This window comes from Girardinichthys multiradiatus, chromosome 20, assembly GCF_021462225.1.
Source record: "Girardinichthys multiradiatus isolate DD_20200921_A chromosome 20, DD_fGirMul_XY1, whole genome shotgun sequence".
Taxonomy (NCBI): domain Eukaryota; kingdom Metazoa; phylum Chordata; class Actinopteri; order Cyprinodontiformes; family Goodeidae; genus Girardinichthys; species Girardinichthys multiradiatus.
Window position 1 is genome coordinate 30,342,153 of NC_061812.1, and position 17,209 is coordinate 30,359,361.

Genomic DNA, 17,209 nt, shown 5'->3' on the forward strand with positions numbered 1-17,209 from the left:
ATGATAATGTTATGTCTTTATACGCAAATAATAGGTTAATTAAAACATGGAATTAAATGATAGCATGTCTGTGGACGTATTTTTAGGCAACACATAAAACACACTGTTTCTTTGTGTGACATCATGTAAAAATAAAAATAAACCAGGCAAGATATCAGGAAGATAATTGTCCACTTCCGTAAGTTTGATTTATTCTGAGGTACAATAATCAGAAGCCTGTTCAAACAATTACATGCAAGTATAAACTGTATGGGAAATCCAGCCATCATACTGTGCTGGAAGGAGATAGATGGGTTCTGTGTCTCAGAGATTAATATATTTGGTGCAAAAATGTGTTAATCAAGTCCAGAGCAAAAGCAAAAGACTTTGTGAAGATGCTGATTGAAGCTGGTAAGAAAGTGTCATTATCTCCAGTGAAAAAGTTCCTGCACCAACATCAGCCGAGAGGCGACTCAAAGAGGAAGAAGCTGTTACTCCAAGAGCAGCATAAAACAAGTTTACAGTTTCCATACTGTACAGTGGCACAGCTGTTAGCAGAAGGTACGGGATTTGAATGCCTAGAATCTTTCTGCATGTGTGGGCTCTCCTCAGGTACTCCAGCTTTCTACCACCATCCAAAAACATGACTGCCAGGTTAATCGGTCTTTCTAAATTGCCCATTGGTATGAGTGTGTGCGTGCATGATTCCTCTTGTTCAACAATTACTGGAGATGGGCACTAGCCCCACTGTGACCCTGCAAGGATGAGTGGGTATAGACAATGGATAGATGGATTACAGATTGCAAATGTTCTCAGGACCAGACCTTAATTAATAATAATAATATTGATCTCACAATGGATAGTGTCCTATGTTTCTAACCCATCCCTTAGGGCGCAGAAGGCTGCCATTGTGTGGCGCCCGGGGAGCATCCAGGGGCTAAGGTTCTTGCTCAGGGACCCACAGTGGCAGGCTGTGGCAATGTGGTCTAACGAAACTAAAATGAAAGTGTTTGGTCAAAATAACTATATTAATATTTACATGCCAAAACATCTTTGTCAACGAATATGCAACCCTAACTGACCTAAAACAGGAAAAGAGGAGAAAAAAGTTCAGACTTCTTTTTTTTTTACAGACCTAATAATATGACTTTTTTCTCATAATTTACCCCCAAAAAATTCTTATACCCCGTCGTGAAAAACGCATGTGTTTATCATGTGGAAGGAAAACAATTAAGATGAGGACTTTCACGTCAAAAAATGAAGAGCGCCTCCGCAAGGTGCTGATTTCGACAAACCTGGCAACCCTAGTCGGACCCCTGTTGATGACGCAAACCTTTCGCGACTCGTCACACGTGACAAAGTGGAGGCCAGCGCTCTCTTTCCGTTCGATGGTTGCTTTCCAGAAGTGTTTGTTTTTTGTATATCTTGTGACAGTGTGGACTGCGGTCACAGTTTGAATCCAACATGACTTCTTCAACATTGCCGCAGAAGCGTTACTACAGACAGCGAGCCCATTCAAACCCGATGGCGCACCACACGTTTGATTAGTGAGTGAAGATGTCCCATCAGCCTTTTACTCACAACACTCAGTGCCATTCAAACTGTTGAGTCTCACATGTGCTTCTTGTTTTCTATGTCTGGACAGACTTTCACTTTTACACCAGCAAAGTTAGAATAATTTAAAGCTACCTGAGAAAACTGACTAGTTCCACCAGTTTTCAGTGGGGCACTAAAAAGCCAAAAACTACTGTTGTAGTTTTTTATTATTACAGTGACCCCAAGCATTCAAGGCTTCTCCATAGATAGTCTAGCCAGAGTCCAGTTTTAAACCTGTGGGGTCACCTGAAGAGGACTTTGGACAACATGTCCTCACAATCGGATAGATTAGGAGAAATCTGAAAGAAGACCCAATAATGAAATTCAATCAAAAGGTTAAATAGAAATATTAGTTTTCACACTCATGAAACCAGGGTATTGCACCTTTTATTATTTTTTTTACATGTTTCGTCTAACGGATTTGTTTGTTTTTCAGTAGAATTGTACACAATGTAACATTAAAGGTAAAAAAAAATAAAAAATAAGCTCTTAGGTAATTTATCAGAGTCTTTTACATTTTAACCAGGGTGTTTACACTTTAAAATGAAGTGCACTTTTCCAATTCTTCTGAAGCAACAAGGAGAGCCTTGTCTTTTTTTAGTTCCTGTCTGTTTACCCATCAGTATGGCTTCTATGGATCCGATTGCATCATCTAAGGGGTTACTTCACCCAGTTCCCCAACCTCATGGACAATTCAATGCTACTCATCAACTTCACACAATTTTGGACTTGCTCCCTAGTATTAAATATTGGTCGTTGTCAGAGAGAGTGAGGAGAGGATGCCCTGCAATGTCTTGCATTGTCAGCCTTCTGTTGCGTTTTGACGTTCTGATTTGTCTGGGTCAGACTTTAAATCCTTTTAATGTTTCTTCCATAAAACCCATAATGTTAGTCTGGCAAAAATGAACCAAGTTTTCAGTTGCTATGGTAGTGAGTCTTGTTTAGTGCTAAAAGGTTATTTGGTTGTTTTATCAGGAGTCTCTGTAGTTCCATATTACCAGGAGTTTCATTCTCTGTAGCTCCTGTTCTCCCTCTTTTCAGTCCAGTGTGTCCTGAAGAAATGGACTGGTCCAAATTTTATCCCAAGCTCACACCTGGCCCTTCATCAGGGATGGAGGGATCTCGAGTTGAGTTTGCAGACATTGGATGTGGATACGGAGGCCTTTTAGGTAATTAGATCTCTGATCTGATGGCCTGCTTTTTTCTCTGCTTTATAAAATTAGTTTTACATTGACCTGATGTTAGTTTTTTTCTTTCTTCATTCTTATTTTCTCTTCTTTCCAGTGGAGTTATCTCCACTTTTCCCAGATAAACTCATATTGGGCTTGGAAATCCGAGTGAAAGTGTCAGATTACGTTCAGGACCGCATTAGGTCACTGCGTGACTTAAACCCGGGAAGCTACCAGAACATCGCTTGCCTTCGCAGCAATGCAATGAAGTACCTCCCCAACTTCTTCTTCAAAGGACAGGTAGATGTGCCTCTATGGGTTTGATGCCTTGTGACAAAGATGGTTGGGAGTGTTTTGGGATTTTTTTGGGAACACAAAAGGGAGATGAAAGGCAGGACTAACTCAAAGTTATTTGAACACTTATAGTTTTTACAGGTTAAGTTTTTGTGTTGGTTTTCCTGACAAACCTTTGTTTATTTGTCAGAGTAGATTACCGAATCATCAGCACTTAGTGGACAACCTCTTCAACCAGTCAGATATTATTGGTTTACTTCTCACATGCATTTGGGTCAGAATCAATGGCCTCGTTTCTCTCAGTGATCTACAGACCATGTCTGATCTGTTTTCCATGACTTCCTTTCATAACATTTAAGTAGTCACTAATATGTTATTGAGAATATATACCCATCAGTTTTTAGTATCTAATGGTCAACCATTTTCTTTAGTGGGAAATCATTATAAAATAACAATCTAATTCAGGTAGTTTATAAAGAGCCAATGCACAACAAATGTCATCTTGATGCTCTCCATCCAATTTATACACAGAAATATATTGTCCAATCATACAGACAGATTTAAAGTCAGTTACAGACATTTAAATTTGGACCTAGTTGCTAAACAATGCAGTCAGGTTCAGTTTATTATTTAGACTGGCAAAAACATTTCTTTCTCAGGAAACCCAACTGATTGCATCGACTCACTGACTTTGCAGCAGTCGCTCCTCCCGAATGAGAATCTGTGACAAAATCTATTTTGTAAAATGTTGCAGCCCCTCCTGCAGCAACACACCCACACAGCATGATTCTTCCACCACTGTACTTTACAGTGGGGTTCTCAGGCTTGCAAGCATCCCAATATTTCCTCCAAATGTAGCGGCAAATGTTTGGTTCATTAGACCACAGGCCAGGTTACCATGAATTACAAAATTCCTCCCTTGTACATTTATAAACTACACTATCTGGCTTTTTGCTGCTTTTACAGTAATAGCTTCTTCCTTGCTGGGCGGCCTTTCCCCTCATCTTAATACAGCCCTTGTTTTTCGGTGAATAATGACACTCTCATCAGCTTCATCCACAGCATCTTTTGTTTCGGTGTTGATATTTGCACAAAAAACAGTTTTCTTTGGAGCACAGGTGTTTCTTAAAATGCATCCACGTATGTGCCTCCAGTTTACTTGAATATTGTGAGTGAACCCAAGGTTCAGAAAGTCAAGACTTCACTGGGCTTTCTAAAATTGTTTAGACATCTGTGAAAACCTCTCTCTTTTTATTCTAAGGAGGTGAAATTTATATTTGAACCTCCTGAAAATCCTGGATCCAGATCGTGAAATCTTAAAATAAATCTGAAAAATGACATATTTTAATTCTCTTTTAAATGTTTTTCAATGTCACAATGTCTGTTGGGGCCTTGAGGTTATCCAGGAGTGTACCCATCTTCAGATGGCTAATTCCAGCAGGATAATGCATAACGTCACAAAGCTCATATAATCTTAAACAGGATTTTTGAACATGAAAATGAGTTTTTTGTACTCCATGGGGCTCAGCATTCGAAGGATCTTAATTCAGTACAGCACCATATGTGTAGGTTTGGATCATGAACGTTCACCCAGGAGAACTGAAGCAACCGCGTGATGTTACGTAAAATCTGATAAAAATATCTAAGAAGTTTTTCTGACACCTTGTTAAATCTGTGCTAAAAAGAATTAAGGCATTTAGCCATAAAGACAGTAAATGCATTTGAAGGGGTTAAGGAGATGCTTTTAAACCTAAGAACAATGTACCAGCTGCTGAGCATGGTGGTGGTAGCATCATGCTGTGTGTTGCTAGAAGTGGTACTGGTTGATTAAGGGAAGTAGATGGAACAATGACTAACAGAGGATGCATTCCCATTCTTTAATTTCACCTTAGGTGGATAGTTTGATGGTTGAAACCTGGAAAGACTTTTTGTTCCAACACAACAATGACCCTATACACCAGAACTGGGTAAGCAGGCCAACATTAAGGTTCTGGAATGTGCCCGGACTCTAGTAAAAACTTGTGGACAGTGCTTTAAAGCCTGATCCATGACATAAAATACATATTAGTATGTATGTATTTGAGCCGGTTTTGATCTTGTGTAGATTGGAGAAAATCCACAGCGAATCAAACCCTGTGCATCCAGTTCTTTTTAAACTCATTTCAGCTTTTTGTTGTGTGATCATGCTGCTTGGAAACAAAATGCTCTAAATAAATCACAAAAGGGCCAAAATGAATATATTTGGGTGAAAGATGAGTGTAAGCATCTCTCCCACTATAACAATACTATACTATTAAAACTGTGCCCGGCCTTCCTTGAAAATGGCCACATTGAAGTTTGTTGAGCTGTTAAAGTTTCCTGTTTTTCAGGTGAACATTAATCTTTGTACGTTCAAACAGAAAACGTAAACCACAAGAAATATTCTGCAGATATTCCTAAAAGCAGCATTGCTCTGTAAAGTAGGCACTCTGACCCTTGTTTTAGTCACTTATTGAACAATTATTGCAAAATAAAAAGTAAATATAAATGACAGAACAAATAGACATAAGGGATGGAGTTATTGCTTGTTTTATGTTTTACAACAAAGCCTGCAGTGGCTCGTGCCCAGGTCGTATGTTTCTTTCCATAAATTGGTGCTTGACTTATGTTTAACACATGCCATGAATTAAATTGCGTAGATTCTTTGATAAATCTAATAATTTTACAACACTCAATGCTTGGTGTTTTACAACATTGTATCTGCTGAGTGCAGAGGCTGTTCATTCCTTCAAATAAAATACTGTCATCTAGAACTTGTTTGAGTTTGCATTAGATTACACCATTTGCTTTGTTGGGTCAGGGAGGGGGGGTAAATTAGATATCCTAGATAAAAAAACAACTTTTCACCTCAAATGCCCCCTAGCTGGGTAAAGACTAGGAAATGAGCAGATGTACAGAACGGCTGTAAATCTGGCACGTATGAGGAATGTACACCGCAAAGCTGTTTCATATAACAGTGCACACATCGAATCGATCTGCTTTGACTTGGTCATGAAGTTTAGGTTAAATCAGAATGATGTCAGCTTTAATTAAGCCTACAGATAGGAGGTGCCGTGCCAAACAGAGATTTTAATTGCTTTGCATGAATTAACATGAACTGAATGATAGGGAGAGACTGATTTTACTTTAGGGGAAGATACGTGCTCTGCAAAAGTATTCCGAACTTTAAATGTTTCCACTTATTTTAACATATTTGATTGGGAATTTATTTGATAGACCTGCATGAAAGAAGCACACAATGTGAAGTGGAAGAAAAATAATGCATTACTTGGAAAAAATGCAGAACAAAAAAATCCTTCAGGCTCCATTTTTTTTTTTCTCTGATGCTCTTTGATGGTTGCATCATGCTGTGGGAATGCTTTCCCCCAACAGGAGCAGATAAGCTTTTAAGAGTTTGTGGGAAGATGGATGGAATACAGCTGTGAGTCTGTGTTGGGACGTGAAAGTTGAAGTTTGTAGTAGATTTCCATCCAATCTAAGTGAGCTTGAACTTTTTTGCAAGGAAAAATTGGCAAAAGATGTAAATATCCCAAACGATTTGAAGCTGTGAATATAGTTCAAGAAGATTCTACAAAGAGTTAACCCCAGGGACCAAATAATACTGAAACCAGGTCCTTCAGTACTCTGTATAAAAAGACTCGTAACCTTTTGTTTCTTGGTGTCTGACAAAATCGGATTAAATGTTTCCTGTTGTTTAGATTGTCAGGATTACCTTTTTTTTTTGTTTGGTATTTGCTAAACGCCAGAATAACGATGTCAAATTCAGATGTTTTCATACATTAAGGTGACTGTCTGAACAGTTTGGAAAATCCCTGATGATGATGTCACGACTGTACGCTTCTGATAGGTCATTTCACAACATTTGAGTTAATTGGGACATTTCTGAGGATGTATGTCAAGGTAACAACTTAGACACACTGCTTCCTTGTGTCACGTCATCAAAACAGCCAAAATATAACACCTTTACAAGTCTGGTTAATCCTTGGGTGCAATTTCCAGATGTCTGAAGTTGCTACATTCATCTGTTCAAACCATTATATTCGAGTGTAAACACCATGGGAATGTCGAGGTGTCATATCGTTTAGAAAGGCGGCAGGTTCTGTGTCCCAGACTTGAACGTTTGTTTTGGTGTTAAATGCCCCCAAATCATCCCCAGAACAAAAGCAAAAAGCCTTGTGCAGATCCTGAATGAAGCTGGTGAGAGAGTGTCATTATCCACAGAGAAAGGAGTCCTGTACCAGCATGGGATGAAAGGCCACTTGGAGAGGAAGAAGCCATTACCCCAAAAGCAACATCAATACAGATTACAGTTTGCAACTGCATTCAGGGACAAAGACCTTAATTTTTGAAAATATGTCCTATATGCTGATAAAATTAAAGTATTTGGACATAATGACTATTAGCAGGAAAAATGAGGAAACGTCCACACCTGAGAAACTCCATCTTAACTGTCAAGTACAGGGGTGGCAGCATCATGCTGTGTTGGTGTTCAGCTGCAGGAGGGACTGGTGCACTTCATAATATAGATGGCATCACGAGGAAAAAGCACTATGTGGAAATATTGAAGCAACATCTCAAGACATCAGCCAGGAAGTTAAAGCTTGGGAACAAATGGGTCATCTATTTGGACAATCATCCATGAAATCAATGTTTTGGAGTGGCCATCACAAAGCCCTGAAGCTCAGTGCCATAGAAAATGTGTGGGCAGAGATGAAATGTTGTGTGTGAGCAAGGAGGCCTACAAACCTGACCCAGTTTTACTAATTCTGTCAGGAGGAATGGGCCAAAACCCCAGAAAACTATTGTGAGATGTCGATGGATACCTAAACCCTTGACCCAAGTCACACAGCTTAAAAGACAATGCTAACAAATGTTCTGGAAATGTGTCAAGGATTCTGAATTTGAAGAGAAGTGAAAAAAAACATCCCCCTTTCTCATTATGCTGCTGTTGTGCAAATAGAAGTGATTTTAGTTATCCTAAGTGAGATAAAAAATGAAGTTTAGTCTGAAAGGAAAACAAAATGTTATGCGTCTGTTTGTAGTTTATGTATATATGGTTTAAACTAAATATTCATGCCACACCTTTCAGATATTTATTAAAAAATGTTTGAAAAAAATATACATCTTTTTTTGTTTTGCTTCCTCTTTACAATTATGCACTATTTAGTGTTGCTCCATCACACAAAAACCCCAAGAGCATACTTTGAACTTTGTGGTTATAGCATGACTAAATATAGAAGGGTTCAAAGGTAATGAGTAAATTTGCAAGGCACTGTATGGGAATCATTCAGGAAGTCATTTAAATGTAGTTTTAGAGGAACATCTGCTGCATCTTGTATCATTAGTCCTCTGTGCAGCTCATAATTAACACAAACAAGAGAAGGAGACCACCCAGATCAAATGTTGAACATGTAGCCCCAATCTCTCTCACATGCATGGACCAGCATATTCCAAAGAGCCGAAACGCTTGCCTCTTTTCACCTCTCTGGTTTGTTTTGTAACCTCAAAATAATTTGAACTATTGAGGTTTTTCCATCTTCCATCAGCAGCTCGGAGCCCCTGAGGCTGCTGCTGTTCCCGGTGATTATCCCCACATCTTTCTGTCTATACCAGATGTTATTTATTTTAACTAATAAAAACTGACTGAAGTGATTTTTTTTTTTTTTTACTTTATTATATCAGCCAGACTAATATCAATGGTGCCTGCACTTGAGCGATCATCATAGACAGAAACAGAAGAAAAAAAACGTCAAGCAGGGAAATTCCAGTCTTGCTATCTGCACCGTTTAACAACCAGCCACAGGATATTATGGAGTAGGATGCTTGGCGGAGAAGAAGTTTGCGGCTCAGTCAGAAGCTGGTCCATCTAAGTTTTAAATTAAATGTAAAAACAACACTTTAATTGTAAATATTGGTTAACATTTTATGGAAATTTCCCAAATTCTTAGTGTGCCAATGCAAATGATTTATTTTCTCCAAGTTTGCTTGACTGACTGGTTCTACTGTGTTTGTCTTCTAGCTCAGTAAGATGTTCTTCCTGTTCCCTGACCCTCATTTCAAGAAGACCAAACACAAATGGAGGATCGTTAGTTCCACTTTGTTAGCGGAATATGCCTACACTCTGAGAGTCGGGGTATGTCTAAGTGCTACTTGTGTGCAAAATACAAAAAACTTTAAGGAATGATTGGATGTTATTAAGGCCATTTAGCATTTTAACATAAATTGAAGCGTGTACTGGTTTCAGCTTATCAAGTATAGCAGTACAAGTGCATCTGAATAAGTTAGAATATCATCAAAAAGTTATTTTATGATAGTGATTCATTTCAAATAGTAAAAATTCATAATTTGCTTACACAGACAGTGATTTCTTTCAAACTCTAGGTCCTGGCTGGGCCTGGGGGGCTTGGGTCCTTGCGGGTATGCCTGGGCTTTGTGATGGTGCATGCGCTGGTGCCCAGCCCTGGCCTGGGGGCCTTCGGTGCATTGGTGGGCTTAGGGGCCTCCTAAACTGGCGAGGAGGTACCATCTCATTCCAGGTGCTCTCTCCTTCAAGGAGTGCATTCTGCTGGCAGGGCCAAGGGTCTGTGGGAGTGGGAGTGGGTTGGGTCGAAGTCAACCTTGGTGTTTAATGTGTTCTGGAAGTTGTTCGAATGTTGGGTTGGGTTTTGATTTTCTTCTGGGGTGGGGGTACGTCGTTGGTCTTGGGTGGGGATAGGCTGGTGTCTTTCTCATGGGTATGGTGGTGGGCAGGATGGTGCATCGTGGAATCTGCTTGACTGTTAACATTTGGGTGGGCCTGCCGTTTTGTGTTGGCATGCCAACCCTAATTTGAGGGAACCACCTCCTGGGTTCGGGGGCTGGTTGGTGGTGGTTCTCCAGGGGTTCTCTCCTCTATTCTTTTCTCCTTCTCTCCCGTTTTCCTTTTTTGCCCCACCTCTCTCCCTTTCTTGCTTCTTTTTTTTTCTTTTCATTTCCGTCTCCTTGTCCATTGCAATTGAAATAATCCCAAAGCAGTTTCTAATAAAGTTTATTTTATAAATATCAAGTGGAGCATTACAGCGTAAGCCGTAATGCTCCACTTGTGAAAGTAAAGCTTTTGGACTTCTTCTTAGCACTCAGACAATAATGCTGAATGCTATTCTGTAGATATTGTTTATCAGAAATCAGTGCATTCAGTGAAACCAGTTTTAGCAAGCAGCGCGGCCTGCTGCTGGTTGACGTCCAACACCACCCAGCCCAGCCCACCCCAACCGAACCCCCCCATCCAGTTCTACACCCAGCCCATCTAGCCCCCACACCCAGCTCCACCACTCAGCCCCATGCCCAGTCCCCCACACCCAGCCCCTTCCTGTCAGAGCTGTCCATGCACCTCTGGGACATTTGAATGGAGCAGCACCGCTGATGGAGGGCTTTGAGAACAACGGAAGGCTTGTGTGTGAATTTGACTATTGTTTTTCCTCCACTGAAGGATTTGTGGGAGTATATATCAGGGCCCTTCGGCACTGGCGCGCTGTCATGCCTTGGCCGCCTGGTGGGAAGGCTGTCAGGAATCTTCCTATTTATAGAGCTGCTTTCATACCATATCATTTAGTCGTCGCTTCTGATTGGGTTTAAAATGTGGTCAGACGGCACCCTAAACATTAAACAGTAGTGATTAAGCTACGGGGATTAATGTGACTGTAGTGTACACAATCTCTCCTCATCATCCTGCCCTGTTTCCAAAAAAAGAAGTCATACGTGCTGAAATGCACCACTGGGGAAATTAGTTCCACTGCTGTTTTCTAAGAAATCCTTTTTCTGGCTATTTTATCTTCCCAGCTTCCAAAGCAAACTATATTGACACAGGTGATTCACCTCTGTCCTGTGTGTTTGCTATTTTGACCTTTTTTACATAAATTACTGTGTAGGGGTGGTGAAAGCATCAACCTTGAGCCCAAATACTGAACTTTTCAGAAAAAAAGATAACAATTTTTATTATCTTGGAAAAAGTTTACTTCCTAGATGATAACTGGATCTGTGTTTAAACACCATTAAAAGTTTGTGAACCTATTTTATTCCTAGAAGTGTACTAATGTCCTCCATGTGATTTTTTTTCTTTGTTTTTTTCCTGGTGGTGTCAGGGTTTGGTGTATACCATAACGGATGTGGAGGAGGTCCACCTCTGGATGGTGAAGCACTTCAGCGAACATCCACTGTTTGCACGTGTCCCAGATGAAGAGCTGGTATGTCGACGTGGAGCTTTTTGTACCTTGTGCCACAGTAACAGTTTGTGAAAGCTACACTTTTTAATAGCTGGAAAATATGTGAAATTTAAGGATATGAGATCTAGTGTTTTCACTCAGTATTAAGATGCTTAAAACCTGGCTTCTGTGGCATTTACCTTTTTAAAAAGTTATTTTATATACAGCTCCTTTCATAATTATTCATACCCTTCAAACCCATTATATCACATTACACCCACAAACCTCCGAGTCAAAACTTTGTAGAAGGTTCTAGACCAGAGCATCTTCTTTCACCTTTGCTGTGAAGGCTTACATCACCTATCCCTAACCTCTGTATATCATCTCCGTATCATTTCCTTCTACTTTCCTAGTATTTGCTACTTTGTGTTGGTCGATCACATGAAATAAAATCCCTAGAGGTTTGTGGTTGAAACGTGACAAAGTGTAAAAGGTTTAAAGCGTGGGAATACTTTTGAAAGGCACATCATCTTAAACATTTTTGCATAAGCTCCAAATATAAATGAAGACAAAATAAGGAAAACAATGTACATATTTATTGAGATTAAGCGATATTTCCAGGTTCTGTCTGGAAAAAGAATGTGAACCTTTGGTTTGTGCCACATTACCTGGTAATTTACCATTCAGGTCTTGATTAACAACTAAGCATCAACAGAAAATGTTCAGCTCCTTTCTCAGCACAGAGGAGCATTAATTGCAGTTAATTTCATCACATAAGCCTTGGGCCCTTCCTCCATAATTATGTTGCATTTAGGTCTGAGACTTTTATTCATTTATTTACAACCAAAAATTATCCAACACTATTTGTTCAGCTATTTGGGAGAATGACTGCTGTACTTGGTGTTATTCTAATTCAGTGGGACACTTGCAGCAAATAATCCCCACACCATGATACTACCACCACCGTGTTCCTGAAATAAGGTGGAAAGTAGTTTTTATTTTCCTTCACACATAAATCTCATCATTTACAACTAAATGATCTGTTTTAGTCAAGATCCCCTGGGCTTGGTTTAGCAAACTTCTGTAGTCTCGGCTGAATGCAGAAACTATTGCAGCCTTTTTATCTGGAGGGTTTTAGTTCTCTCTTTCTTGCACCATCTGAATTGATGTTCAAGCAGGTTTTTATAAAATTTTACAGCCTGAACAGCATCAATAACCCTTTTATGAGCTCTTCAGGAATACTTCCTCAATCTCGGCCCTAATTCTCCTCCAGAAATCTTTTTCTCTACTACCCCTAACTAATATTTAGTGCAACAAAAGTGCTTTGTGTGTCAATCTGGAGTCTATTTACTATTTATTTAGTAAAATAGACTGCACCTGTGTTCATTTGAATTTCAGCATAAATTCGGCTATTCTGTAAAGGCCTCAGAGGTTTGTTAGAGAACATTAATGAACAAACAGCACCATTAAGATTAAGGAACACAGCAGGACAGGTCAGAAAAGCAGAGTTAGGTTATAAATATATAAACCTATAGCTATAGCACAACTGCAAACCTTCAAACCACCTAGAGTCAGGACAGGCAAGGAAAACGATCAGTAAATCAGCTAAATGGCCTATTGTAACTATGTAGGAGTTGCAGAGACCCACAGCTCAGGTGGGAGAATCTGACAACGGGATAACTAAAAGTCGTGCACTCCACAAATCTTGTGTTTATGGGAAAAAAAGCGACTTTTAAAACAAAGCAAAAAAGATCTGTTTGCCACAAGCCATAGAGGACAGAGCAAAAATGTGGAAGAGGAGCTCTGCTCAGATGAGAACTACTGTCAACCAGAAAACTAACACTGCACATCACCTTGAACACACAATCTCCACTGTTAAACATGGTGGTGGCAGCATCATGCTGTGGAGGTGTGTTCCTGCAGCAGGGACAGGGAAGCTGATCCGAGCTGATAGGCAGATGGACAGAGTTGAACACGTCGCTCTAGAAGACCTGTTAGAGGCTAAAAACGACTTGAAACTCAAGTGGAGGTTCACCTTCCAGCAGGAGGACAACTTTAAACATAAAGCCGGATCTACAACGGAATTATTAGGATATTCATATGTCAGAACGGCCTAGTCGAAGTGCAGACCTAAATCTAATTGAAACTCTGCGCTGAGGCTTGAAATTTGATATTCACAGATGTTCTCTGTCCACTGTGACTGAGTTTGATCGGTTTTGCCTTTGGATGTGTGAATCTGTTAGAGATGTACTCAAAAAGACTTGCAGCTGCAGTGAGTTAGGGAGGAGAAAAACAAATGGATCAAAACAGCACATTTTTTACAATTTTATTTGTAAAACATTTAAAAACCATAAATTATTTCCCTTCCACTTCACATGAATCTTTTTGCAGGCTACTGTATTTTAGTCATTGTTATGTTTAATATTTTCGACAGTAAATAAATAAATTAGCTTATACATATTATGTTTTGTGTTATTCATTCAGCTGGGCTGTCATTTTATCAGCTTTTAGGACCTGATGTGGATTATGATCACTCTAAGTAATCTTTGGAAAGCTCACAAAGTGTCGAACAGCATTGTACCTGCTGCAAAGTCCAAATGATATGATTCTGATATTTGTGTTGTTAAACAAAGCTCCTCCGGGTAATGTTTGGTTGATTTCAGAGCCAAATTTCGAAGTGGGCCAACTTACAATTTACATAACTCTTAACAGTTTGGCTTTTTTGCGATTTGATTATTTTTTTCTGGCCTGGCTTGTTCCTAATGTGACCAAGTTTTCATTCTTATTTTGGCAGGTTGATGATATCATTGTAGGCCGTCTGAGTTCTTGCACAGAGGAAGGAAAGAAGGTGCAGAGGAACGGCGGGAAGACTTACCTCGCAGTTTTCCGGAGGATTGAGGATTCGCTTTGAAATCAGACACTTTGGACTTTAATAAAATAGTTTAATGTATTTTGTACATGGACAATAATACTCCTCATTCTGTCTGGAGACTTATCCTGTTCAAACTCCAGGTGAAAATAATGGTTCAAACTATTATTAGAAACAGGAGTTTGGTTTGTTTTTTGCTTTTTTCATTTTATATGCATTTCACTCACCAGCTCACATGATACTGCTCTTATTGGGTTCTCTTTTTAATTTTAGATGAGTTTTGGGTGAGTAAACAATGCAGTTGTTATAAGACAAGATCTCAGTGTTTCCTTTAGGTTTTGAAGCTGTTTGAAATGACAGTAATAGTCTTCCTGATGTTCAGTGGAGCTCAGGCGACTGATTGTACTGTTTTTTCTGCAACTTGTTTATTTTGGATTGTCGTCTGGCTGCATGATTAGAGAGCTGAGAGAAAGCACCTTCTGTAAGGCTAAAAGTGATGAACAATTATCCTTATCTAACAGCCCATCTTTGTGAAGTTCAAATCAAAGTAGTGTGCAGCAGGAACAGTAGCGTTCAGTGTTCATTGTTTGATTGTTAGCTGAATATCACAGGTCGGTATTTGGCTCTGTCAGGACTCTGGAAACGGGACAGCGCAGGTCTGAAAACGCTTTCTGCTGCTTCAGGCTGCGGTGAGATTATCAACAGGACAGCACATGCTGTCATGTTCATAACCCAAACACGGAAAAAATTAGAGATACTGAACTGTAATGACTGGAAATCATTTCTTGTCCATTTTATTAGTTTTATTTTTTATTTTGCATACTTTTTATATTCTTATGAATGTCCTACATTTTCGGCTGTGTCAGTTGTTCACATTTTTCACAGCCAGGTCATTTTTAAACTTAAACTTTCACTGCAGCAGAATATCTTCTTATAACCTACAAACAGAAATGCATCAAACAAGACACCTCAATGTGAGGAGCAGCAATGTTTTTGTAGCGACTCCTGGGAAGACCTAACCCAAAGAGAAGTTGGGGAACCAACACTTCCTGCTGCTCCAGCTGTTGTTTTGTTCCCAGGTGACAGCAAGATTTTTCACATTTGAAGGTGCACTCTACACACCGAGCAACAAAAGAGAGAAACTGCTGAGGAACGGCCCCAACAAAGAGCCTGAGGTGCTGACCTGTCCTCTAAATTCCCCAGATTTCAGTCCCAGTGAAGCATCTCCAGGATGGGCTGTAACACGCCCCGATCCACAGGAATCCCACCAGTCATCCCACAGTACCCAGTGTTTCAGTGACAGATCTTGGGTGAAACCACAGATTTCTACCCTTGTTGTGGGTTGGAGCTGTTTGAGTAGCATGACGAGGTCTGAGAATACAACCCAGCTCTGTCTGATGCTCTTGGCTTAGGTTACACTCGAAGATACAGTCTTATTGGTTATCTGAATATATTCCAGCCTTGTACAGTTATTGTATGAAGAAACTACCCTCTTTTAATTCTAGGGTTTTACATGCAAAGACAAAAATTATCGGGTTTTTGCCAGGTTCAAAATTATATAACCTCATTGACACACAAACATGGCCAACAACAGATTTCACACTAATAATGCAGTAATAATGAAACCAACATAGAAAAGCTGTGTGTTGAAAAACAAGGTACTTCCCATTGTAGACTACACATTTAGCAGCAATAAAGCTTGAAGGAGTAGTTTTCTCTGGGATTTTGTCTCAAATTGTATTGCAGGAATTTTGGCCACAATTTCTTAATGCAAAGGTGGCCTCAAATATCCCCCTAGAGTACTTTGGTACACAAACAAGTTCATGATCTTGTCATTCATTGCAAGGTTCCCAGGTCCAGTTGTGGTTTTCTCCAAAAATCGTCGCTTTGGACTCATAAGCCTAAAGAACATTGTTCCAGAGGTCTTGTAATTAATTCAGATGCTACTTATCCTGCTAAATGAGGCCTGAATACTCTCAGATGAGGCTTTTAGAGTTTTGTGCCGTTTCCGTGTGCATTGCCTGGTATGACCTAAGTGATGAATTTGCTGGATCATCCACTCCTGGGGACATTGGCAACCGTCTTTACATGTTTTGTACTTGTGAATAATTTATGTCAATGTAGAATGGCAGACCTTACATTGTTTGTAATGAATACCCTTTTAGCCTTTCCCAGAATGATGGGCAGAGATGTTCTAGTCTCCGAGTTCATTGCTGATATCTTTCCACCCTGGTGGTCACCTGCAGAGGTTCACTCAACCAAGTGCATTATTAGTAACACCTGGCTGCTACTTCCCTTTTAATTCCTTTAAAATCAGCAAGGAGTATTTATTTTCAGACACAGCTCTGTTTTGTTTTTATACTCTAAGTGACAGTTGAATCTGTTGTGTATCTTTGTACACTTCATGTTAAACTTGAATAAACTTGGATACTGGTGACCAGTTTTACGTACACCATGATAGTATGGGATTGTCCCCCCTTTGGCATCCAGCCTTGTATCATCATTGTATTGTTCCTCAAAATGCAAATATTCCTCAACAATTTGGTCTGTATTGACATGCACATTTCTTGGCTGCACATCCATGATGCAAATCTCTTGTACCGTGTTCTGCTTTACTCATCCAATAGAGGACCTCTGGTGGATCCATGCTTTCATGTCATTGACACCAAAGCTGACCCATACTACTAAATGCCAAAGCTGAAATCAGGACTGATTGAACCACGCAATGTTTTTCCTATCTGTTACTTTCCTGTTTTGGTGAGTCAGTGGACTGTAGCCTCAGTTTCCTGTTCTCAGCTGGCAGAAGTGGCACCCGGTGTGGTCTCCTGCTACTCTAGCCTATCTGCTTCAAGTTTCAACATGTTGTGCTCTCAATAGAGCGTGGTATGAGGTACTATTGCCTTTCTATTATCTCAAACGGTCGGCCCATTCTCTGACCTCTGACACGAGATGGTTGTGTGTGAAAATTCTAGTAAATCAGCACTTTCTGAAGTATTGTAAAACAAGCCACTCTGAAACAATACAGGATGTATTCGCCAGATTTATTTCCACAACATGGAAATAAATCATTCCAATAAAGCACT

At 39.8% G+C, this 17,209-nt stretch overlaps 1 protein-coding gene across 1 annotated transcript; it reads left to right on the forward strand.

The window, feature by feature from the left end:
* Positions 1-1,286: 1,286 nt before the first annotated feature.
* mettl1 (methyltransferase 1, tRNA methylguanosine) lies at positions 1,287-16,563 on the forward strand. The gene is made up of 6 exons (XM_047348786.1): positions 1,287-1,526; positions 2,617-2,744; positions 2,860-3,044; positions 9,097-9,210; positions 11,198-11,299; positions 14,052-16,563. The coding sequence occupies exons 1-6, from the start codon at positions 1,444-1,446 to the stop codon at positions 14,166-14,168; spliced, it is 729 nt and encodes a 242-aa protein (XP_047204742.1). The 5' UTR covers positions 1,287-1,443; the 3' UTR covers positions 14,169-16,563.
* The last annotated feature ends 646 nt before the right edge of the window (positions 16,564-17,209 follow it).